Below are 25,938 nucleotides of genomic sequence, written 5' to 3' on the forward strand. Positions count from 1 at the left end.
ACCAAGCCCATCTGTCCAAGACCAAGACCTGTTGATCAGTAAGTAACTTATTTTGAGTTATAATAAAAAGATAGTGAATAGTATGTATGAATTTTCCTCATCCAATAGCCAAAACACTACAGTCTTTAGGTAGCTCAATGAAGGAAAAGCATAAATACTTTTAAAATAGCACAAAAGGCAGAGTGGTGGACATGCTGGCTAGAGGCATAGGTACAGAATTATAAAAGCTGAAACAAAAGCAGTTGGGACTGACAGCAAATAAAAATGATTTCAGAATGGCATTTTTTTTAAACAGAAGAAATGATAAATGTGATGGAAGGATTATGAATACAGAATACTGAAAACTACTCAAAAAGTAGAGTAAACTGGTAAAAGGTGAAATAATGAACACTTGAACCAACTAAGCTGGTTTAAGACTGTGGGGGAAAGGGAAAGATACATTTTTGAAGAAATCAGCTAAGAGGGCAGAGAAATGCAATACAGGAATTCTGCCACACCTAAAAATTAAAGCTGCTACACACAGTTTACAAAGCCAAGATAACAACCTGATTACTACAGTACATTTAAAAGTGGCAAAATCAAAACAGATTGATTTTATGAGGTGAAGCAGACCACTGCAAGCTGATTTCATTGTGTTGAAAAGAAAATCAATGAAAAACTAAAGGGAGTTGCAACGCATATTCACAGTACCTATTAGTGAACATGAAATGCCAGTGTTTGAAGATATAATGCCAAGTATGACAATAGATAAAAAAATTAGAAAGACAAAAACCAGAAGAGATCACAAAGAATGGCATGAAAAGAAATAATGCCACAATGGTGAAAAAAAAAAAAAAAAAAAAAAAAAAAAAAAAAACAAAAAAACAAGCAATTAGCAATATTGACACAATATAGCTGAACAAAAGAATGAGTTGTTGGCCATCATCAGGTCTTGACTTGCATGAGGACTTCTTATTCCTGACAGGAACAAGTTGGTAAAACTGAGATTCCACTCTATGGAAAAAGCAAAACTTGGCTACATAGCATATTGTGAATAATAAACATAACAAATGTCAACACCTAACAACAGGAATTACTGTCATACTGAAACTTTAAACTGGTAACTTGGGTTTTCAAATCAAAGCGGAATGATCTCCTCTATTCACTTTGCAATTGCAAATCCATGATTATGACCTGTAAGTAATTCATTCTTACAACTTCCGGAATATATATAAATCTGACTGACTAAAAAACATAAATGAAACTCATTTAAAAATGACTTGCAGTTGCATAGTGTAATTTGTTACGGCCAACAAGAATGGAACAGAGCTCCAACACAACACACTTGGATAGCTGACATAACGTCGATAACATCTGCATCTTGTTTTGTAAAATGCAAGTGGAAATACAACAGGTCTCTCTTGTTGCTCCCTCAATAAAAATGAACCTCAATAGTACCAAGAAGAGCAATTTATTTGATTTCTATCACAAAAACAATTTAGTAAAAACTTACAAACAGGAAAAAACCTACCGTTGTGTTCGCTCTAAAAGATTTAGCTTTCATGTTTTCGCCCAACTTGACAGACATGAATTTCTGCTGAGGCGATCCAAAAATTTCATCAACTTTCCCAATCTGAAAGGAGACAAATTCATCGACAATGTATCCATATACCACAAATATGGTATCACACAAAACTACAAGTGAGTGGCTTCAAAAATTAAGTTTTCACACAACTATTTTCCATCCATACCAGTAATTCATAATTATTGTAGCCTTAATTTACAGTAATGAATTCCCTCACTATTATTATATATAAATAAAAGGTTTATCTTTTATAATAAAATATACTCTAATTAAAACCCTGCTGCTCTTTGACATCTGATAACTGGGTGAGTGGAATGTGTTCATGATCCTGACATAATTTCATTAACTGATTTGTTAGAATTCCCTAATTGCTTTGTTCACGCCTTGCCATTGCTGACAGTGGAAGTTTGGACATTAACACAAAATGAGTTTAACATCTGAGGTTAAACTTTGCGACCAATTCAACAACCTTCACTTCAATGATAGGTTTGATCTGTCTTAATTGTAATATGACTGATTACTCTAAAACATTTGCCATTTATTGATGATGATGGGTTTTAGATACCAACAGTCACTGACAGGAATGGTTGTTTTAAATCTGGTCGTAGCATTTGGTACTTTTGCTGCTTTATGGGCATTTCCATCTCTCTTTCTTCCCACATGGGCAAGGATTCGACATATTTCAACATTTACACCATCATATAGGATTTTCAGGACATTAGTTTTGAAGGCTTTCTATAGGAATTTCTTAATAATAATGATCGCCACATTTCTTACAATTCTGCTGTAAAAAAAAAAAGGGGTTTGTTAGATCTCATATGTTTTAATAGGCACTATGGCAACAGTCTAGACATGACGAAGATCTGGCATCATCAGTATAAATTTCACAGTGTAGACTTTTACATCTCTCAAGTTTAAATGAGATATGATGACGTTAAATTAGTCTACCAAGACCATCCCTTGGACAGAATATGGCAATGGCTGACTGAAATATGCAACTGTCCATTTCAACAATTCAATCGATACCATAAACATAATTGAAATATGAGTAACGCAAAATTCCATATCAAGGTCAATTCTGCCTTGGTTATAAATGGAACATGTGGTAAGGACCTCTCTAAACCAGGAGGAAATAATCCCTTGAGATGGCAAAAGATAAATATAGAATAGAATATAGAAACAATTGTTAAAGAGGATAGAAATTCAGGCTGAAGAAAGAGAATAAGAATGGAGGTAGAGTAAAAGGAATGAAAGAAGACACATACAGTTTTGGATATCTGGGTCTACAAGATCTTTTTCTCTTGAAGGCATGGGGCAACCTCCTCCCCTTCTTCCGTCTGATAAACATTCCACCTTTACAGTTTTCATTTATAACTGCTGTTTTGTAGAAACATGCAAAAACCTAGGCACTAACTCCAGTGTGCTGGGTGAGGCAAACTGTAGCAGCAACCACCTCCACGTGGTACAATACACCTATATGACAAAGAGGCATAAGAAGGCCCTAAATAACTAAAATTCCACAAATTTCCAACAAACAGCCTTGTAAAGAAGAAGACCAAATTTGGTCCCAGATGGGAATACTAGGACTTCCTGTACAAAAGACTCACCACCGTTTCATAAACTTGTTTTCACTACCAACCTAAGTTTTAGTACAGTAGTTATACTAATTTAATATAGTACCTGCCAAAAATAAGACCAAGAGCATTAAATGAAACACTTTTAACTCACGATCTATTGTATTCATTTCCTTGGCTGCCTTTCTAAGTGTGTTGTGTGTGACCCTTCCCTCCCACTCCACCTTACCATCCCCTCCCCTTCCTTGGCTGCCTTTCTGTGTGTGTCCCTCCCCTTCCCTTACAATCCTCCCACCCCTTCCTTGGCTGCCTTTGTGTGTTTGTCCCTCCCCTCCCCCTTCTATTATGTTAATTTTCCTTGGCTGCCTTTAGGTGAGTGTGTCCCTTCCTTTCCTCCTCCCCTCCCCCTCATCGTTTCCCATCCCTCTTCCAGTCTTCATTGGAGGGGTGGGTAGAGCTCTTGGCTAGCATGCTGTTGGCCCAGCGTTCAACTCTCCGACAGGCCAATGAAGAATTAGAGGAATTTGTTTCTGGTGATAGAAATTCATTTCTCGTCATGATGTGGTTCGGATTCCATAATAAGCTGTAGGTCCCGTTGCTAGGTAACCAGTTGGTTCTTAGCCAAGTAAAGTGAAGGATTAGCCAAGTAAAGTAAATCTAATCCTTCGGGCCAGCCATGGGAGAGCTGTTAATCAGCTCAGTGGTCTGGTTAAACTAAGATATACTTAACTTTTTTTCCTTCCTCCTCCATGTTTTATGATGAAATAAAATGTGTTAAGATGGAGTACTGTTAAGAAAATGTTTATGGATTTGTAAGGACATTTTTTTTTATAGAAGTAACATACAGGTTTTTCCCATCAAAATATTACTTGCTTGACCTTTAGATTTTATAAAGTATTTAACCTCATGTGGTAACTTTGAACCACCTGAATGATGAGGATCACAGTAAATACTACTCCCGTTAAACCACCTGAATTATGAGGATCACAGTAAATACTACTTGTATTATACAACTGGAGTCTTTAAGACTTAAGAAGACATTATAATCCAATGGGCATTTCTCCAGGAAGTGGAAGAAATGATTCCGAAGACAGATTCTGGATTTCTCCCCTGAAGGAAAGTGGATCTGACAGGAATCCATTTAGGAGCTGAAGATGGCTCCACAGAATCCTGGAGTCTTTAAGAATTTAAGAAGACATTATAATCCAATGGGCATTTCTCCAGGAATGCTTCAGGGGCTGAAGACTGCTTCAAAGGATCCTGGAGTTGTGAAGACATCTTTCAAAAATAATATTTTAATAACTGTCCAGAAATTTTCAACATTAAGTGACCCAATGATATATAATAAAAAGATTTTTGGCTGAGCTTTGTTATTTTCGTTTCAAATTGGACTCTGCAGGTAATTCTAGAACAACAACAGGCACTACTGGTGATGGTCTGGAACCACCAATAGCATCAGCATTGGTTCAAAACCCATCAGCAGCTGCTCCTGCGCCTACACCAAGATATGGTCAGTTGCTTGTATATGACTGGAAGGTAAACAGGGTTGGTGCTGCCTGTAGACTTTTGCTCACTATTATTAATAAGGTTAATTTAGCTGTGGGTATGGGTATGGTATGCATATGAGTATGGGTATGGATGTGGGTATGGTAATGGAATGGATATGGGTGTGGTAATGGAATGGATATGGGTACTGGTATGGATATGGGTACCTTAGTTTTACCAGACCACTGAGCTGATTAACAGAGGATGGCCAAGGATTAGACTTCGGGTAAAAACCAGTTGGTTAAGGATATGGGTATTGGGTATGGTACAGTTATGGGAAATGAGTTTATCACCAGAAATAAATTCCTCAGTTATGGGTATGAACTTGGGCCTAGCGGTAGTGCTAGCCCACAACTCACCGGACTCACCCATGGAAGAGCGTGGTATGGTAATGGGTTTGGGTATGGGGATATGGGTATGCAATGGATATAGATATGGGTATGGTACTGGTATGAGTACGGGTATTGTACAGATATAGGACCTAGCAAATGCGAGCACCTGCTAGTATAAAATAAAAAACCTACCTGCTCTTTATTTTCAAGATATATTGGAGCATTAAAATAGGGTACATCTGGGTTTGTCACTGTGCATACTAAATCTTCCTGTGCTGTGTGTGTGAAGAAACCAATCTCTGCAACCTGGAAACAGAGATGTTACACAATCAAACCAATATCTACAATGCGCATCCACTGGTAATAATAGTTTCATGTCACTTTAGCCAATCACAATGCCATGTAATAACCTTGAACCTTAAATCATTACCTGATCCGGGGGACCTTGGTCACCTCCACGACCACCAAAGCCTCCTCTAAAACCTGAAAAAGAGGAAATAATTTTGGTGATATATAAAACAAAACTTTCACAGAGATCCATCCAGCTTTGATGGTATCTGGCAATCCACACTTACTGAAAGTCATGATTAGTGTTGCCAAGGGAAAATAGTCTTCTGAAAGTCATGATTAGTGTTGCCAAGGGAAAATTGTCTTCTGAAAGTCATGATTAAGTGTTGCCAAGGGAAAATAGTCTTCTGAAAGTCATGATTAGTGTTGCCAAGGGAAAACAGTCTTCTGAAAGTCATGATTAAGTGTTGCCAAGGGAAAATAGTCTTCTGAAAGTCATGACTAGTGCTGCCAAGGGAAAATAGTCTTCTGAAAGTCATGATTAGTGTTACCAAGGGAAAATAGTCATCCAACACTTTTCCTTTTTTGTAAATCCAATACAATTCTAACAGCATTTGTAGTTCTTCTAATGCTAATGATTCTGATTCATATATTACACCTCTGGAGGTGTCTCACATTATGTTCAACTACCTGAGAAATATGCCTAACTTTTAGCTTTGTTTAGTAGTGAAGTTTCAACATGCTAGTATAGCTTTCATTTCCTAGATGGACATTTAGTTTTTGATCAGACTTTTTCTCAATTTGCCTCAAAGACATTTACATTTTGAATTTTTCTGTTTTCAGGTACAAGAACTCTTTCATAATTTAATATTTTTTACATAGAGGGCAAAATGAATTTTCTTTCACTTTTATTAGTTTCCTATTCTATTTTTTATTTTAAGATTTCTTGCATCCATTCAAAATGGGAGTAAGGTCCTAGCATGGATCAGTCTTCTAACTAAAAAACTTGGCTCTTAAGATGGGCACATGTCAGTGGGGATAAATACCCCTCCCACTGTCAGTACTGGTGCCTAATGTCTCCCATTACCCACAAATAAAGGGAGACTTTGAACTGGACCATCAGTACCTAACTCTTTACAGTTTACAGATTTGCATTATAAGGGGTTTACCAGAAGGTGAAGGCATCCAGGTCAGTGAACTACATCATGGTCCAAGCCATGCAAAGAACAAGGAGGGAACAACAGAAAAAAAAAAATTGGATAAATAGTTTCAAACTGGCCTAAGCAGTAAAGCAGAATGTGCCAGGTAGTATGGTAGAATATACCAAAAGAGAAAACTGCCCCACCATCACCCAGTTCAACCACACAAGCCCCCTCCACTACACCAAGTTCAGGTCACCTAAAAGGAACTTAGTACCTTTCCTCCACCACTGCCTCAACTTTGCTCTTTCAAAGGAGGAGGAGGTCCAAAACTGATCCATTCTGCAGAGCAAGGTTACTCTTAGCCGAAACTTTTCTGGGGAGTTGAAATGGTTAAGGAAAACCAGAGCCTACCCTCCCAACATTAATAACCTTCTAAACTCATCCTGTAATTGTCTGAAAGCACATCAGTGATGGTTAAGTTAACCACAAAATTACCCAATGTCAAGCAATGATCCAATCAGAAAGGCCACGCAATGGATGATAATTTCATGGCTCCTGGCTCAGCAGACAAGATGGATGTTCCTTTTGTTTGTGGTGTCTCCAAGGAAAGGTTATTCAGCAAGCTACGGAATGATGAATCAACTTGGCAATGAATAGAACTGTCAGATCTGGACAGACCCTTTATCTACTCCAAGGCCCACTCTGTTAAGTGGAAACTACAGCAGTCAAAACAAGTCTTGCTTCTTGACAAACCCAAGGGTTCACTAAATTGACAAAGACTCTTCGGTTGCTTTCCTGAGATAACTGCAATCACAGATCAACATAATTTTTTGGAAGTTCATTTCCTGCTCAGCCTGTCTGGGCTGAGATGGCATGGGACAATCCAGTCCTAACAGATCCTTGCAGACAGAAGGATCTTCTCCCAAGGGGTAGCAACAGATACATCATCCTGCCCCCATGACTGCACACTGCATCAAGCAGACTACTCTGTACCATCAGAACCTGGTGCTGAATTGTGAACCAAAGCTGCAGAACAGATCAGAAATGATCAGAACCTTTGTCTAAGAACCTAGACTCCCCTCAGAACAGCTGAAGCAGAACTGATGGTAGGTCCCTGCAAACAATCATAAGCGCACACACACACAAGCACACACACACATGTACAGTACAAAGGTAGACAAGATGAAAGGACCAAGCTCAAACCTTTCACTTTCACAGGCACAACAACTAACATAATACATGGGAGAGAGATCCAAGCCTGTTATTACAAAGGGTGACTTATCAAGTGTATACCCATAGACCCCATGAACAGGGAAGATCAAAATTACATCAGTTATGGATGGTGTAATCAAAACCACACTGAAATTATTTAAATATAAATGAGAAGGATTTTAGATGCAGGAACATGTTACTGTCATAAGAATTAACGAACACAACTACTACAATCATAAGACATTGGACTCAATATGATATTAAACTCTGACCCACTAGTTAACTCACCTCCACCTCCCCGACCTCCTCGGCCTCCTCCTCGACCCCCTCCACCCCCTCGGCCTCCATATCCACCACCTCCTCGGCCTCCATATCCACCTCCTCCTCGACCTCCACCGAATCCACCACCACCACGGCCAAAAGTCATCTTAAAAAGAGTGCCCTGGAAGACAAACAGTAGTAAGAGTTACAGCCATTTAATATTTATCATAATATGGTTTTAAAAAATGGGTTTCCAGTCTAATGTATGAATCTTATGCCTCAACATTTATCTTATGCCTCAAGATTTCTTCAGACTCAACATTTTAGATCTAGTATATCCAAGATAATTATTCCAGACTCTCTGGATGCCAGAAGACAGTTTTGAACTTGTCAGAGGCAGTATCGTGACAATAAACATCAGGCCACTGTTCTTTTTGTGACAATATTTGAATTGAAAATAAAAACTGTACAGTATGCCTTAAAAGCAAATCTCCATGTTTCTTAGGTATGCAAACACAGAATCTCTATGCAGCAGTATTCTTCAAGTGGTAACTCAAGTGTCCAATGTGATGGGGGGAAGGAGTCAAAGTGACTCACCTGGCTGAACCTTTACTTTTCCTTTTACTTTTGGGCCAAAGTGTGCGGGGATGATTAAAGGGAAACTTTGGTATAGTATGGCTTCAGGTTTTTATATTCAAGATAGAATGCAATTTATCCTAAAAAAATTAACTCCTTACGACTGGATACTGAATTTCAGTTAGTCAGGCACTCTGAGCAACAAGCAACAAGGCCATTAATTGTTATTCAATAAATTTTTGGTCAGATTTTTTAAGAACCATTTATCAGTTAGATCAAAATTAAAACAAGCTTTCTTCTACTTACTTGAGCAACTAGGCCATGCAGCGCTCTTCAGTATATCTTTTAAAAGCTCAAACATGACATTTTTAAAATAAAATACGGTTTTATATAAACATACCAAGTAATTACATAGTTATAGTTTCTACTTTAAACAGCAGCTTAAGAATTGAAAACTCGTGGTAGCTCTCTTTTTTTTGGTGCAGGTAAGTGCCCCGCCCACTTTTGGGGAAGAATAGGTACAATGTAGCTAAAGAGCTCAGTTCATTTATGCTCTATGTCCATGTGTGGGGAGGAGGGATGGGCTCTGTTCATGTAATTACTTGGTAAGTACAGTATACTGTATATAAAATGAAGTTTTCATAATAAAACTAATGTTGTAATACTTACCTGAACACCTGAATTAGCCCTGGTCACCTACCAGCCTGAACTACATCCCCATAGCTTTTACCCACTAAGTGGGTAATTAACTGTCAGCGTTACCAACGCTTACAGGAAAATCTTTGTCAAATGAGTTACCTGAAGTACCGTTGGCAACGCTGCTGCAAGTCCCGGCCGAGTAAGGCCGAGATCCCCAATTGCGTTATTCATTATTCAAATTGAAGTGGGGAGGAGGGTGGGAATCATTCAGGTGTTCAGGTAAGTATTACAATAGTAGCTTTATTATGAAAACTTCATAGTGCAATACACTCCCTGAACACCTGAATTAGCCCAATTAACAAAATTTTAAGGAGGTGGGATCAATCTAATTCAGCCCGACCTGCCAACAGGGAAAGCAGGTAACTCATTATTTGCCTACTCTGTATAAGTGAATGTATCCTCACCTGGTTATCCCACTCGGCAGGTGAGGATGCCTGTAGAGAAAGTACCCCCGACGTCAGTCTTGTGTCTAGGTACTGTCTGAGTCGAGCTACCTCTCATGTGGTATTCAAACCTCCTCATGGATAGAGAGTAGCAAAATAAAAACCCAACCTATCATGTGGCTAATCACAGCCTCCCATGATTAGTGGAGAACGACGAACCTCCCATGTGGCTAATCAAAGGACTCTCATGTATGGAGGGGTACGAAGAACCTCCCATGTGGCTACTGTAGCCTCTCGTGTATGGAGGAGAAGTTGAGTGTGTAGGATCTTCGATTTCTTCGCCGCCCGTTGCTGCCGATGTCTGTGCAGAGGAGGTTGAAGAAACCAAACCTATCCACTGGATCTGCCTAACTTCACAGTACTAATGCCAAACTTAATACTCTCTCTATGAATACCGACCAACAGAGAATCCTAAGTTCCTTAGACTACATTCATTACCTAAAGTCTCCCCCTCCCCCTCCCCCGACATTACTACGTAATTATAAAACCGAGTTGGCCGCCACAAAGGGACCCAGCGAGTTACCCTTCTCTGAAGAAAACTGAATGTCTCTGAGGTAGAAAGTCATGAAAACTGACACCGACTTCCAAGTGGCCGCCTCTAAAATCACAGACACTGAAAAATTCCCAAGGAAGGCCGAAGATGTCGCCACTCCCCTAATACTGTGCGCCCTTGGACGTGAAAAGGAACTTGAAGGCTCTGAAAGCGATGAAGAACCCTCTGATGCTTGCTGAATAACCTCTCTTAGGAAGAAACTAATCGCATTCTTAGAAATAGAACGTGATGGACAATTGGGGGAAACGAATAATGTTCTCGGGCGAGGCAACAGTTTTTCGGTACGAGACCAATAAGCTTTCTGAGCCCTAACCAGACATAGCAGGATTTCGGAAGTGTCGTCTCCTACAAAATCTTAAAAGGACGTGACCTTGAATGCTCTGTGAGAAGAGGATTCATTTCTGATTCAGATTTATCCCCGAAAAGGATACCGTCCTTGACACCGCCCGAATTTCTCCGGTTCTTTTGGCTGTAGCCAGCGCAACTAAAAACAATACCTTCCCAGTTAATTGCCTTAGGGACAGTGACTCTAAGAGTTCAAATGCTGCAGATCTTAAGAAACCTAACACAGCTGCTAAATCCCAAGAGGGGGCCTGAAGCGAAAGAATTGGACGTTCTATTTTAAAAGACCTAAGAAGATCATGTAAAATTCTGCTGGTCGAAAACTCCGGGAGATGAAATCAGAACGTGCTACTGAGCATTGACCTATAACCAGCAATCATTGAATAGGATAATCTCTTTTCCTTTCTCAGAAACAGGAGGAAGTCTGCTACCTTCGCCACTGACAGACGTGAAATACTATGCCCCTGTTTCCAACACCAACTACGGTACATCGCCCACCTGGCCTGGTACAGTTTTCTAGTTGAACTTCTTAAGACAGAAAGGCAGTTGTCAAGCCACTGCCTTAAGAGAGTCCTGAATGATGGGCCACTCGCTGGGCAGTTTCCACGTAGCTAGCTCCAGCACGCGGAGGTTCCAATGGAAGTAATGGAAATGTGGCTGTCTGAGATCTTTCCTCTCTGGGAGGAATACTGGGACTTCCGTCAATAAGTCCAGAAGGTCCAGAAACCAAGGTCTTTGGGGCCAGAAGGGGAATACCAAAGTCATCTGCGTGTTGTCGCAGTTTCTGAGCTTTGCCAGCACTTCCTGGATCATCCCGAATGGAGGGAATACATACACTTGCATGTTGTCCCAGGAGTGTAGCATTGCATCTGTCCCGCAGGACATGGGGTCCGCCGCTGGGGAGAAGTAGACTGGGAGACGAAAATTCAACCTGGTGGCGAAGAGATCTATTGTCGCTAGCCATCTCTTCAACAGAAGTTGCACCTCCTCCTGAACTAGAGTCCATTCTCCCGCAAGAACTTCCTGCGAACGACTCAGAGCGTCCGCCAATACATTGTTTCCCTGACACAAACTGGGGAATGAGAGAAACTCTGCGGTCCTCGCACCAACGGAGAACTCTCTGTGTTATGCAGTTTAATGCCTGCACTGTGTACAGATAAAACGTCTGAAAGAGGGGAATCCAATCTTATGCCGGTGGTCAGATGATGTTCTGACCACCACCGAATATCCTTCAGGCAAGAATCGTCTCAGACTATGAACGCGTTCTCCTCCCGAAAGTCCCAGCGATTCCTGAGACACATCTTCAGAGAACACATCTGGAGATGAGACCCTGGAACTAGAAGCAAGAGGGAGGACATTCAGCCCAGCAAGCTTTTCCACGGGGCTCACAGGTTGAGCTCTGTCGACAGGAATACCTCCAGTTGGCTTAGAATCACCAGAACCCTCTCCTCTGTCGGAAAAGCCCTCAAAAGATGTGCCCGAATTGTCATCCCCAAATATGTCTTTACTTGTGCTGGCATTAGTGAGTTCTTATCTAAATTGATCCGAATTCCTAACTCTTGACAGAGGTTCAGTAAGAAATCCCTTGCCTGCAGCACCTCGTCTACCGACGAAGCCTGAACCAACCAATCGTCGAGATATCTCCTCATCTGGAAACCCCAACGATGCATTATGCGTGAAACAGGAGACATTACCCTCCTGAATACCTGAGTTGCTGTGGTCAGACCGAAGCAGAGGACTTTGAACTGGAATGTTCCAGTTGGACCTGAGAAGAGATATGCATCCTTGAGGTCCACTGAAATCATCCAATTGTCTCTCCGAACTGACTGTAGCACTGACTGCGAACTTCCTCGAGACAACCAACTGGTTGAGACCCGAGATCTATAATGGGTCTCCAAGATCCTTCTGCTTTTGGGGCCACGAAGATCTGGCTGTAAAACCCCCGGAGAAGGGGGAGCGGGCTCTAATGCTCCCTTCTCTAAAAAGGCTTGGATTTCTGCTGCCAAAGCTATCCCCCCCTGATGGAGGATGGGGAATAACTGGGAAGATGAACCGGTGAGCTGGATAGAGGAGGACAAGAGTGAAAAGGGACTCTGTACCTTTTCCTTAACACCTCCACTACCCAACTCTCTGCGCCCCACTCCTTCCAGATGTTCCAGAAAGGAGCAAGGGAACCTCCTACAGGTGCAGACGAAGGGAACGTCTCCTATTTCCAAAACCCTTCGTGTAAGAGAAGGTTTCAGATCCGAGGCACAGAAGCAGGACTTTTGGAGGAAAAGTGCACCTTCTTCGGAGATCTTACCGGAGACTTGGAACGTGGACGCTTAGCCGGTGATGACATTCAGGACCCCTTAGGCGATCGTGGCCTACTGCAACTCAATTGCCGATGTTGAAGAAACAGTTTGCCATGGCAAAACGTCTTCCTCCCTAAACAGACTGTTGCTGAGCGCAAAGGGAGCCCTCAACAGAACCCTCTTGTGGATATCCAGGTAATGGGGAGGCAGATGATTCAAAAAGAAATCCCTCCTCTTCTTCCCACAGAACATCATACACCCTCTGGAAATGTTTGCCCGGTAAGCCAAACCCACCGACACCAAAGTGATGAGGTTATCAAATAAGGTCGGATCTGAAGAAGCATACCCATCCTGCTTAAGGAACCCCATCAACCTGGACAACATCCACATAAGAGTGGGACAAGGCCTCCGACTGGCTGCGGAAAGTGTCCTCTAAGATACAAGCCTCTCTAGCAGTAACAGATACCAGGCGATTCGAAGGTGGAACCCGAGATAGAAGAGCCTCCACCGATTTGTTGAGAGGGACCCTGACACCCGCAGCCCTGTAAAACCCCTTCTGAATAGGAAGCAGGGCTTAATCCTGCCTAACCGGCCTTATCAAAACCACTAACCTATCGTCTGCCTCCCTCAATACCAGCTCGACACGGCCAAACCAGACTAGATTCTTTGATGAATGAGCAACTACTGGTTTTGTCGCATATAGTGACTCGAATATTGCCTGATTCAGTTGTGTAGGCTCCTTGGACTGAGGATAAAGAGTATGGATGAAGTCCACCATCCGCATGTACTCGGTCTCATTGGCTGAAGGAAAACAAACCTCCAGTACTGGATCCTCTTCTTCATATGAACAATCCTTGTCGGACTGGTCCGACCGAGCCGGAACAGGAAATGAGACAGGCTGACCCCTAGCAAATGCCGAACTCGACAATCCGGAACACGATACACCTGGGTGCGTGAGATGGACACCTGAAGAATCAGTCGCGAACATACTGGAGGCAACCGAAATAGGTTGTGCAAACCCCACACCCTCCAACGATGATGACACAACACTTGGGCTGGCCACACCTGGACGGAAAACGCCCACGCCTGAACACGAAGAGGCCGCAACACCTGAACCACCCAAACCCGGATGCATCACAGCCGCATGAGAATGGGAATCCGGAAGAGAAGATCCGTTGGATAAGGAAGAAGGGGGAAAAGGTCTTTGATGACCTGGAATCAACCCTGAACCTATATTGCCCACCTTAGCTGGAGGAACAGAGAAACCTGCAGGAAAAGTTGAGAAAGATGAAACCGAAGGAGAGAAGAAGGAAGAAGCCACTCTCGGAGTAACCACTGGAGCCCCTGACGACGACGTTGGACAAGTGGAGAACGTACCAACTGGACTGGAACTCAAAAGGAGTTTCGAAGGGGAAGTTATGAGGTACCGAACCCAAGGTGACAAGGAAGACAAATTACCAGCCCTCCTAGGTAACAGAGCGATTGTGGAAACTATCGGTACCGAAACATTGAACGCTGGGGCAGGCACACCGCCAACTGCCACAGCAACTAGATCTGAAGCCTGAGAAACTACGGGATTCACTGAAGATGGCACAGAAGACAAGTCCGCTAAAGGCAACGAAACCGGATGAGCAACCAAAGAACCTGAAGAGTTCCCTGAAGAGTGACCCGAAAAAGAAGGTTGAGAAAGAGCAATGGAAGGAGGTTTGGAAGCAATGGGGGAAAGGGAAAACTCTGAAGTCACAGAGGAGGCCATAGATTTTAAGGAAAGAAAATAGACTGATTCTGTTCCCCCTGATAATCTTGAACGACATCATTCGCAAATTCAGGAAGGTTCTTTAAGACATGGTCATAGATATTAGAAAAATTACATTTTTATAATAAAATGTATTTTTATAATAAAATGAGGTTTTGTACATACTTACCTGGTAATTATATATATAGCTGTAGTCTCTGACGTCACGGCAGAAAATTGAAAATCGCAGCAGCGCTAATGAATGGTCACGTGATACCCCTTCCCACCGCCCTCTACAGGTGAGAGGAACCATAACCCAAACTCTTCATATGTTTATGCCATACCTGCCCATGAGAGGGGAGGAGGGTGGGCTTTGATTATATAATTACCAGGTAAGTATATGTACAAAACCTCATTTTATTATAAAAATACATTTTTGTACATATAACTTACCTGGTAATTATATATATAGCTGATTGGCACCTTGATGGAGGTGGGCCATGGCAGCTAATATGAAAAAGTCTAGACAATTGTGAAAATAAAAACACAATGATGGTTCCTTACCTGTTGAGGTAGCTGATTTGATGGATACTGCCTCTTAATCTGCTATCCTCAACTTGCATAACTAGGTATATAGACCTGAGGGTTAAGTGCTAGAGGGCTACATGCCAGTCAAAGGGCTCACCGTGGACTATGCATGATAACCAACCAAATAAATGCCCCTGCCCAGGCGCAGTACAAAAAAACACATAGAACAAATCAACCGAAAAAAAAAAAAAAAAAAAAAAAAAGAGGTGTCACCAATAACCTGTACCTTAAAAATATTACCCAATATGTAAGACTGTTGGGTACTCCTAGTCAATGTACCCCAGACATCCCAGAAAACAACAACGCTAACCTTAAGCAAGAGAAAGCATCACAAGGAAGGATCGACTTCCTTTATTCCCTTACCCAACACCGTGCCAGTCACCACAAACGGTCCCAACCTACTGCATCCATCATATATTGTCTCAATCTCTCTCAAATAATGAGACGCGAACACTGACCTACATTTCCAAAATGTAGTTTGAATAATTGAATCTAAGGAAAGATTCCTCCTATATGCAAAGAGGTTGAGACTGCTCTCACCTCATGTGCTTTAAATTTAGAAATTTGAAGTTGCACATCTTCTACCTGGTTATGAGCTACAATCAGGTCTCTCATAAAGAAGGAAAGAGCATTCTTCAAAAGAGGCCTACTCGGATCCCTCACAGAACACCAAAGATTAGGAGAGGGACCTCTCACTGCTTGAGTCCTTTCGATATATACTTTTAATGCTCTTACTGGGCATAAAAGTCTTTCTTCTTCATCTGGTCCCACCAAATCCGAGAGACCAGGGATCGAAAAGGATCTCGGCCAAGGCTTAGACGGTGTCTCATTCTTTGCCAAAAACTCAACAATGAAAAACAGACTGCCTTACCTAGAAAACCCAATTCTCTTATCTAGGGCATGCAACTCACTGACTCTCCTTGCTGTAGCCAAAGCTACCAAGAAGATTGTCTTCCTTGTAAGGTCTCTGAAAGAGCAAGACGATAATGGCTCAAACTTACTACCCACAAGCCATTTCAAGACCACATCTAAATTCCAGGAAACCAATCTCTCTCTGGAATTCTTGGATGCTTCAAACGATCTGATAAGATCTGACAGGTCCTTATCATTTGAAATATCCAGGCCCTTATGCCTAAAGACTGTCGAAAGCATTGCTCTGTAGCCCTTGATCGAAGACGAAGACAGCTTCCTATCCACACTCAGATACAGGAGGAAGTCTGCGATCTCTTCTAAAGTGGTCTTAGAAGATGATGTGCCAGTCTTCCTACACCACTCTCTGAAGACTGACCACTTAGCTTGATAAACTGATGTGGAGGACTGTCTGCGAGCTCTAGCGATGGCTCTAGAGACCATCCTCGAAAAACCTCTAGCTCTGAGGCAACGTTCGACAGTCTGAACGCAGTTAGCTGAAGAGCGGATAGACCTCCGTGAAATCTTCGGAAGTGAGGCTGTCTGAGTAGATCTACTCTCGGTGGTAAAAGCCTCGGGAAGTCTACGAGAAGACTTATCAAGTCCGGGAACCATTCCCTTGCTGGCCAAAACGGAGCAACCAGTGTCATTCGCACGTCCTTGTGGGACAACATTTTGTTAGAACTGCTCTCAACATCTTGAACGGAGGAAAGGCGTAAAGGTCCAGACCTGACCAGTCCATCAGCATTGCATCCACGAAGACTGCCCCTCGTCCGGCACTGGAGAGCAAAAAGAGGCAGTTTGAGTTGTCTTCTTGGTGGCAAACAGATCTATGAGAGGGCGACCCATAGATTCCACAGTTGAGGCAAACTTCTTGATTTAAGATCCACTCTGTTGAGAGTACTTGAAAGCTCCTGCTTAGCTCGTCTGCCCTCACATTGAGCTTCCTGGAATGAACCTTGTCATCAACGTCGTTTGGTTTGTTTTCGCCCATAACAGAAGATCTCTCGCTACCAGGTATAGCGAGAACGAGTGGGTCCCTCCCTTGCTTTTTTGTATGCGAGAGCTGTTGTATTGTCTGATTGGACAATCACTGCCTGGTTCCTTACCACCTTGATGAAAATTCTAAAAGGGCAAAATGAATGGCCTTTAATTCCTTCAGATTGATGTGCCACGAAGTTGTTCTCCTTCCATCGGCCTGCCGTTTCCAACTTGTCTAACGTGGCTCCCCATCCTAGATCTGAAGCGTCTGCACACAAGATGAGGTTGGGGTTCTCTGGGAACAGTGAAATTCCTTCCTGAAGTTTCTCTGGAGAGTTCCACCAACTGAGGTCTGCCTTTATCTCCTCTGAGATTTGAAAAACAAACGAGTCCGGGCTCTTCTTCCTGTCCCAGACTTCTCTTAAAAAGAACTGAAGGGGCCTTAGATGTAGTCTCCCCAAACTCACAAACGGTTCTATGGAAGACAACTTCCCCAGAAGGCTCATCCACTCGTTGGCCGAGCACTGGGTCTTCTTCAGAAAATCTCAAGACTTTCAACAGGCACGACTCTACCCTCTCCACCGACAGAGAAGCCTGAAAAACTACTGAGTTCATCTGAACTCCCAAATAGACTAATTCTTGAGATGGCACCAGCTGTGACTTCTGCCAATTTACCAGTAGTCCCAGTTCTTGGTTAGATGAAGTCTTTACCAAATCCTTCACACACCTTTCCTTCGTCTTCGCACTCAGGAGCCAATCGTCTAAATAAAAACTGTTCTGATCCCCAACAGATGTAGCCACTTGCCACTGATGACAAAACTCTGGTGAATACCTGGGGGCCGTCGAGAGGCTGAAGCACATTGCCCTGAACTGAAACACTTCGCCTTTGAAGCATAAGCGAAGGAACTTCCTCGAAGCAGGATGGATCGGGATGTGGAAATACGCATCCTGGAGGTCGATGGATACCATCCAATCTCCTGGAAGAAGGGATGACAGCATTGATTGAGTGGTTTCCATCACAAACTTTGTCTTCTTGACAAACAGGTTCAAAGCGCTCACGTCTAGAACTGGCCTCCAGCCTCCTGGCCCCTTTGGTACTACAAAGAGACGATTGTAAAATCCTGGGGAGAAAGGGGGAGAACTTTCTCTATTGCTTCTTTCTCTAGCAAAGCTGACACCTCATTCATTTCTCTGAGTCTAGAGAATAAGCCATTAAGACCACTGGTTCCCTGGACAAAGGAGGGTCCTTCAAGAATGGAACTGAATAGCCTTCCTTTAAAACCGAAACTGTCCAAGGTTCTGCTCCCTTTCTTCCCAGACTGTCCAGAAAGCTGACAGTCTGGCTCCCTACTGGTGAATGAAGGAGGTGCTCTCACTTCTTGTCGGAGGGTTTGATCTTTAGGTACGACCTCTCCCTCTCGATCTGGGAAACGAAGGGGCTCTTCCACGAAAGGGACCTTGAGATTTTTCCGTCGGCGTTGTCGGGCGAGCAACTGTTGAAGGCAACGGTTTCTTGGTGGACTGTGCCAGCAAGTCTTGAGTTGCCTTCTGTTGAAGAGTCAGCGATCTCAGATACTATTTCCTCGGGAAAAGATGTTTCCTATCTAAAGGAGCGAACAACAAAGCTGACTTCTGGGACCGAGAGACTCCTTTAGTGGTGAAAAGAACACCATAGTTCACGTTTCTTGAGAATTCCCTCGTAATCACAGAAGAGAGTTCCATAGCCGATCTCTAATGCTCCTGTCGATGCAAGCTAACACGTCCGGACAGGAAGCTGATGGGTCCTGAAGGGCAAGCTTTTAGTTTCCTCCCAAGAGCTCCAACCGACCAATCGAGGAAACTTATAACTTCCAAAATCTTAAAAGCATTCTTGCAGAGGTGATCAAATTCTGATGTGGAAAAGAATACTTTGGCAACCTCCTGGCGAATCTTACCACCACGACGAGGCGACAATTTCAAAGGGGGAAAACAAAACACAGTCTTCCCTTGTTCCCTCTTCTCTGCAAGCCACTCCTTCATTTTCTTCAATCCTTTCTTGGCGAAAAGAAAGAACTAATTTGGTAGCCAGCGAAGTGTCTGTCCTATTATCACGAGTGTATTGAGATTCGGAGAAGCTGGAGATACTGGTGAAAAGGAATCCGGAAAATTCTCCAGAAAATACTGAAGCAGTTGCTTATAGCTCGATAAAGGCTTCTCTTTCTCTGGTTGTACCTCCGCCTCCGATTCGAGCAACATCACCACCAGAAATCGGAGAAAGAGCCAAGGATCTAGATGGAGGGAAGATTCGTCTTCGAGGAGAATGCAGCACAGGATCGCTCAGTAGTGGGAAGCCGCACATTCGATGAAGGAGCATGCTTTGAAATGAAGCAACTTGCAGTTCGTTCAAGGAAGGATCACTTTTTCCACAAAGCCGAGAATACTATCAAGCTTCCTATTCATTTTCGCCAAAAACAAATCTTGAGGCAAGGCGGAAGAAGGAGAATGCGGAACTGAACGAGGCACGGTGACCGCAGGAGTTGGAGCTTGACGAGAGTCACCAGGAGAAACAATTTTTGGCGCTTGGCGCATGGCGCCAGGAGGATAAATGGCGTGGCGTATGGCGCGATGAGCCAGGCGAAAACAAAGGATGGGCGCGTGGCGCTAGATGCAGCAATCACGCCAGAAGCAGCAACAACAGGCGAAGACAACACCACTCTCTTCTTACGCAAGCGTCTCCGCGCTCCAACGCCATGCCTCTCATCTCCCGAATCGACGGAATACGAAAAACATTGGGCTCCTCCCAAAAACTACCACGAAGGAGGTTGATCTTGAAGCGCCACTCTTTTCTTGGGAACTGCCAAAGGAGATGCCAACCTAGACCTCTTGAATGGTCTCGAGACATCTTTCTGGCGCCAACCTCTCTTAGGCGAATCCTCACTCGACATACTCAAGACATACACCTCCTTGATGTGCCTTTCTATGGCTAACATCTGCATCCTGGGAAGCGACAACAGGACTGCTTGAGGGCCAACTGCTCGGGGCAGGTCCCACTCACCTCCCTTGGGCTTTCGACTTGCCTCCTCCCTGGTGCTGGGGAGTTTGACAGAGGTCCAGGCCTAGGAGAATGAGTGGGCGAACAGCCAGCTCCTCCACTGCACTATCACAAGACACTGCACTTCTTACTACCAAAGACTTACTCATCCGCTCCATGGCAGCAAGCATCACACTAAAACGTGCATCCATCTGCGTTTTAAGACTAGCCACGATATCGGGTTCGGGAATAACGGGGTCTGGGATAGGAGATTTGTTAGAAGGAATATCAGGGTTAGCTTCCATTCTTCCCCTGACAAATCCTTACATTCTTCACAGTTAACGATACCAACATACCTGTCCTCTACACCCGAACACACAGAATGAGGGTCAATGGTAATTTTCCTAATTTAGTTTTGCAGCCCTTGCTACAAAACCTATACACCGAGGACCAGTGTCCGACATAATGCTAAATAAGGAAGGCGGGGATGAAAAAGCTAGCACAAACAATGTCTGCAAAGATTCAAATCAAACAATTGTACATCACCAACAATGTCCAACGAAAAGAATCAGCGATAATTCTCTGCTAAGCTGCACCGGTCTTACGGTACCACACAGCAGAAACATATGAAAGAGTTTGGGTTATGGTTCCTCTCACTCACCTGTAGAGGGCGGTGGGAAGGGGTATCACATGACCATTCTATAGAGGGATGAAGAAATTTGTTTTTATTTAGCATTTCCCAACGTTTTGTAAAGAGAGAGAGAGAGTGTAATTGTCATTGTGAGTGGTTCGGTTGTTGGAGTGAGGTTTAGTGGCTGTCTCTCTCTGTCTGTCGGTCTGTCGGGAGTTTTTGTGAGTATTTTGGGGAGGTCTTGGGCAGTTGAGGTCCAGTCTTGAAAGTGAGCGGGAGTTGGTCTGTTTTTTTGGGGACTGACATTAATGGTTCATGTGTCTCTTCTTTTTTTTGTTGGTCTGTTGTTGTTGGTGGAGGGTCGGTTTTTTTTTTTGATCCGTGTGGGTGTGTGCTGTGATTGGCGACCGTGGACCTTATCCATCTCCAGCAACCGAAGATCAGGGTGAGTGTTGCGTGTTTTTGTTTGTGGGTGTGAATACCGCCACATAATATTTGGCGCCCAACGTGGGGCAGCTGGTATTGCAGCTGCAAGTGAGATTGGTGGCTGGTAGTGTGACTGAAGAGGAGGATGGAAGAGGAACTGGTAAGGTTGAGAGAGGAGAATACGTGGTTGAGGGGGGTGAGAATGAGAGATTGAGGAGTCAGTTGGAGGAGGTGGAGGGAATGCTAAGAAGTGCAAAAGAAGAAATGAAAGGGGAGATGAAAGAGTCAGAAGAGAGAATGGAAAGAGGATGGAAGAGAGGATAGATAAAAAGTTGGAGGGAATGATGAAAGGTGTGGAAGAAATGGTGAAAGGTATGTTCAAGGGTGTTTTTGGAGAAGGGCTGTTGGAGGCAGGTTCTCTGGGCGTGTGAAGGGGCAAGAGAGAAAGAAAAGGAGGAAGAAGTGAATGGAAGCGTGAGTGATGAAAGTGATATGGGAATAGGAAGTAAGAAACGAGGGAATGAGAGGCAGGGTAAGGAAAAGAGGAATGAAAAGCAAGGGAAGGAACAGAGGGAAAGTAAGGATAAGTCAGGGGAAGAAAAGGGAAGAAGGGAAAGGAAAGGAAACTGGTAAGAAGGGAAAGGGAAGTGGGAAAGGCAGGAAAGAAGGGAGAGGGTGAAGGCAGTAGTGATAGTGAGGTGGATGGAGGTGAGTGGATAAAAGTGGATAAAAAGAGGGGAAGAAGAGTGTAATGAGTAAGATGAATGTAAGTGCAGAAGTGGACTCTTTGTATTCGGAAGAGGGTATGAAAGGACAGAGTGAAAGTAGCGAAAGTGAGAGTGAAAGTGAAAGAAGTGAGAAAGGCTATGTATGTGAGGGAGGTACCCTGGTGTGAAAGGTATAATGAGTATGGAAGTAGGGATGTGCATGATTTCTTTAGGGAGTATGAAAGGTTTTGTCAGGATAAGTATGGGGAAAGTAAGAGAGTATGGGCACGAGAATTAGGAGAGTATTTGACTGGGTTTTACTTGACATGTATAGGGTTATTATGAGTGTGGGAGATGTTGAGTATGACAAGGTGAAAGCTAGATTAGTTGAGCAAGTGAGGCGTGAAAGCGAGTGTTAAGTATAAGAGGAAGAATGAATTTGATGAGGCAAGAATGAAAGCTGGGGAAACTTTGTCACTGTATGCTTGTAGGTTGGAGACGTTAGCAAGGAAGAAGTTTGGGGATGATGGGATAGATGAATGTAAGGAGTTAGTACGGAAGTTGTTAGGGACAGTGCCAGATGGAGTTAGAGAATTTGTGAACTTGAAGCGGAAGGAGAAGAAAAGATGGACGAATGAAAGGTTGACTTGGGGAGAAATTTTGGAAATTGTAGAAGATTATGTGAGCTTGACAGGGTTATAAAAGAGAGCAGAAGTGTAAGTGTAAGGGCTGGGGTAGATGAGAGAGTACCAGAGTTTGGAAGCTTTAGGGATGCAGTGTTGAGGGGCCCAATGAGAATGGCCGATAGTGTAATAGATAGGAGTGTAAGAGCAAGTAATGTGGAGGTGCCAGTGAGGATGAATGATGGGTTTGTAAGGGAACAACGGGTTGGACGGGTTAGGGATAGTAGTGTACAAAGGGAAGGTCGATGAGTGGAAGTCGAGCGAAGTGTTTTAGATGTGGAAAGGAAGGACATACAAAGAATGAGTGTAGGTGGGCTTTAGGAGCGTGTTTTGGTGTGGGCAATCAGGACATTTGGTAAGGAGTGTATGAAAGATAGGGGTTAAATGCTACAGGTGCGGACAGGTGGGTCATGTTGCTAATGGTTGTAGGGGTACCCGAGTGAATGTAATATGTGGTAACTGTGGTAAGAATGGGCATTATGCGAGAATGTGTTCAGAACCGAGAGCGAAGTGTGTCGAATGTGGAATGGAAGGGCATGTATCAAGTGTATGTAGACGAAAGAGGGTGACTGTGACAGCGAATTTGGGAAACTGAGTGTGAAGGGGTTCAAATGGGTGGATCCTCCAGGATGCAAGCGTGCGTGTGATGCATGCGTGAGGGGTTGTTGCATGAGGGTTGCTGGAAAGATGAGGATCAGCAATTTGTTTTGATAGAGTATGGTAGAAAACGTAAGAAAGGGAAGAACGTAGTGAACGGAATGATCGTAAGTTGTGTGATAGGGGTGTGAGTGCCAAAGTGAAAATGAGTGATAAAGCGTGTAATCACGGATGAATGGGATGGTATGAATAGAACGTATAGCATATGCGGGTTTGATATAACTGAGTTTACTGAACGTGTAGGGGTAAGTGAACGGTTGGAGGTGAGCGAAAGTGTAAGAGTAAGAGAGCGTAGCAGTAATATACGAGTGATTGAAAGCATGAATGAATCGTTGCAAGAATTGGAAAGGTCAATGAGCGAATGGGATGGGTTAGTTGAAGAATTGGGGAAGGTATTTGGGAACGAGTTAGAGGGTATAGATGAGATTGTGGATGAAATTGAGAGTGGTAATAGTGAAGAAGATAGCGTGAATCTGAGAGAGAATGGAGGAGAAGATGTGAGTTTGAATGTTGCTAGAAGAGAAAATGATTCTGAGAGAATGATTGCGTGCCGCGAACGCGATCTAGAGGACCTGCTAGTGAGCATCCGTGGGTGTTGCGTAAGGCGATCTAAAAGGGGTGTGAAAGGTGTTGGTTGGGAAATGCTAAAGGGGGGGAGAAATATAGAGGATGAAGAAATTTGTTTTTATTTAGCATTTCCCAACGTTTTGAGAGAGAGAGAGAGAGAGAGAGTGTAATTGTCATTGTGAGTGGTTCGGTTGTTGGAGTTGGTTTTACGGCTGTCTCTCTGTCTGTCGGTCTGTCGGGAGTTTTTGTATTTTGGGGAAGTCTTGGGCAGTTGAGGTCCAGTCTTGAAAGTGAACGGGAGTTCGTCTGTTTTTTTTTTTTGGGACCATTAATGGTTCATGTGTCTCTTCTTTTTTGTTGGTTCGTTGTTGGTGGAGGGTCGGTTTAAGTTTTTTTTTTGATTGTGTGGGTGTGTGCTGTGATTGGCGACCGTGGACCTTATCCATCTCCAGCAACCGAAGATCAGGGTGAGTGTTGCGTGTTGTTTGTTTGTGGGTGTGAATTCGCCACAGTCATTAGGGCGAAGTACCAGGCGATTTTCAATTTTCTGTGGGCCAGAGACTACAGCTACTGTATATATATAATTACCATTTAAGTTATATGTACAAAAATAAAGTTTTATATATAATTACCAAATAATTACATAGCTATAGTTTCTATATTGACTCGCAGCTCAAGAAAATGCGGTAGCTCTTTGTTTTGAGTGTAGGTATGTTGCCTGCCCACTTTAGGGGAAGAATAGGTACAATTTAGCTAAGGAGCTCAATTCGTTTATGCTCTATGTCCATGAGAGGGGAGGAGGCGGGCTCGATCATGTAATTATTTGGTAAGTATATATAAAACTTTATTATAAAAATGTAATTTTTTGGTATGTAACTTACCAAATAATGCCATAGCTGAATCCACATTGAGTGGAGGTGGGATGAATGGACATATACTACCCAAAAACTACTTGATATGGGGGTAATTTGGGATAGCAAATTAGCTAGCATCTTGGAATGCTTGTTGAAACCTTACCTGGCGAGGAGCAACAGCAGACGGGGGTACTGCCTCTGGTCGTAGCTAATAAGCGCATGGCGGTAGAGCCAAGAATCACCTCTACTGAGTGGGTGCTTTGCAACGTGGGAGGTCAATCGCAGGTTGCCAAAGCTAAAAATCCAATGGGTCACATAATGATATGTGGATTGCCCTTGCCCTGGTGTGCAGTACAATAGAATAACTAAGACCAGATAAAATTAACTACTGGGTTCACGACTTTTTATCCAAAACCATAAAAACCAATTGATGACACTTAAGATCAGTGTACATCAAACTTCCCAAGAAGTCGACTGCCCTTATTCAGGAGAGTGGATACAGGAAAAGGGAAGGCGTTCCTCCTATCCTTCATCCCCCAATACCATGCCAGCTGCGAAAACGGACCTAAAGTACTGCATTTTCATACACTGTCTCAACGTCCGTAAATAAAACATGGCAAACACTGACTTGCACCTCAAAAAGTTGTTTGTAAAATCGAAAGAGACAGGTCAGGTTTAAAAAGCCAAAGGCGTTGCCACAGCTCTTATTTCATGAGTCTTTACTTTGCACGACAGAAGTAAATCATCTTGAATTCCCGAATGTGCTTCCGAAACATGGATCTCAAAAGAATGACAGTGCATTCTTGGACAATCACGGCTGGGATTTTTAACTGGAACCAAAGATTAGGGCTGTTCGAACCTCTAAGGTTATTGGTTCTCTCAATGTATACTCTTAGAGCTCTTACTGGGCAGAGGACATTCTCTTGCTCGTCTGGGCCTACTACCTGAGAGACTCTTGATAGAAAAGGAGCGAGGCCAAGGGTTAGCTGGATCGCAGTTTTTGGCCAAAAATTCTAAAGTTAATGAGTATACTGCATTTGCCTTGTGAGAAGCCTATCCTTTTGTCAATGGCATGAAGTTCGCTGGCTCTTTGGCTGTGGCAAGTGCCACCAAGAATAATGTCTTCTTCGTAAGATTGCCCACTCTATTGGTTCAAACAGTGGACCTGAAAGCCAGTTGAGGACCACGCCCAGATTCCAAAGCGCCTGATATGGGTTTAGCTTGCTTACTGGTGTTGAAATGTTTAATTAAATCAGTTATGTCTTGGTAGGAAGACAGGTCTAATCCTCTATGTTTAAATACTGAACTCAGCATCGCTCTATAACCTTTGATAGTCGATGTTGAGAATCCATTTGCTGTTCTGAG

The 25,938-nt window shown here is 43.2% G+C and overlaps 2 protein-coding genes across 3 annotated transcripts in view; one reads left to right on the forward strand and one right to left on the reverse strand.

The window, feature by feature from the left end:
• Positions 1–25,938, forward strand: part of LOC136853211 (zinc finger protein OZF-like) — a 270,715-nt gene that overhangs the window by 26,601 nt on the left and 218,176 nt on the right. The window lies entirely within an intron of this gene.
• Positions 1–25,938, reverse strand: part of LOC136853205 (H/ACA ribonucleoprotein complex subunit 1-like) — a 59,523-nt gene that overhangs the window by 6,356 nt on the left and 27,229 nt on the right. For both annotated transcript variants that reach the window (XM_067128578.1, XM_067128579.1), the window contains exons 2-5: positions 7,946–8,099; positions 5,446–5,498; positions 5,208–5,321; positions 1,511–1,612 (exon numbers count right to left, since the gene is read on the reverse strand). In XM_067128578.1, the coding sequence (XP_066984679.1) occupies positions 1,511–1,612; positions 5,208–5,321; positions 5,446–5,498; positions 7,946–8,084 (408 nt within the window). In that variant the 5' untranslated portion in view covers positions 8,085–8,099. The remainder of the gene's footprint in view (positions 1–1,510; positions 1,613–5,207; positions 5,322–5,445; positions 5,499–7,945; positions 8,100–25,938) is intronic.

Source organism: Macrobrachium rosenbergii, chromosome 26 (genome assembly GCF_040412425.1).
Source record: "Macrobrachium rosenbergii isolate ZJJX-2024 chromosome 26, ASM4041242v1, whole genome shotgun sequence".
Classification (NCBI taxonomy): Eukaryota; Metazoa; Arthropoda; class Malacostraca; order Decapoda; family Palaemonidae; genus Macrobrachium; species Macrobrachium rosenbergii.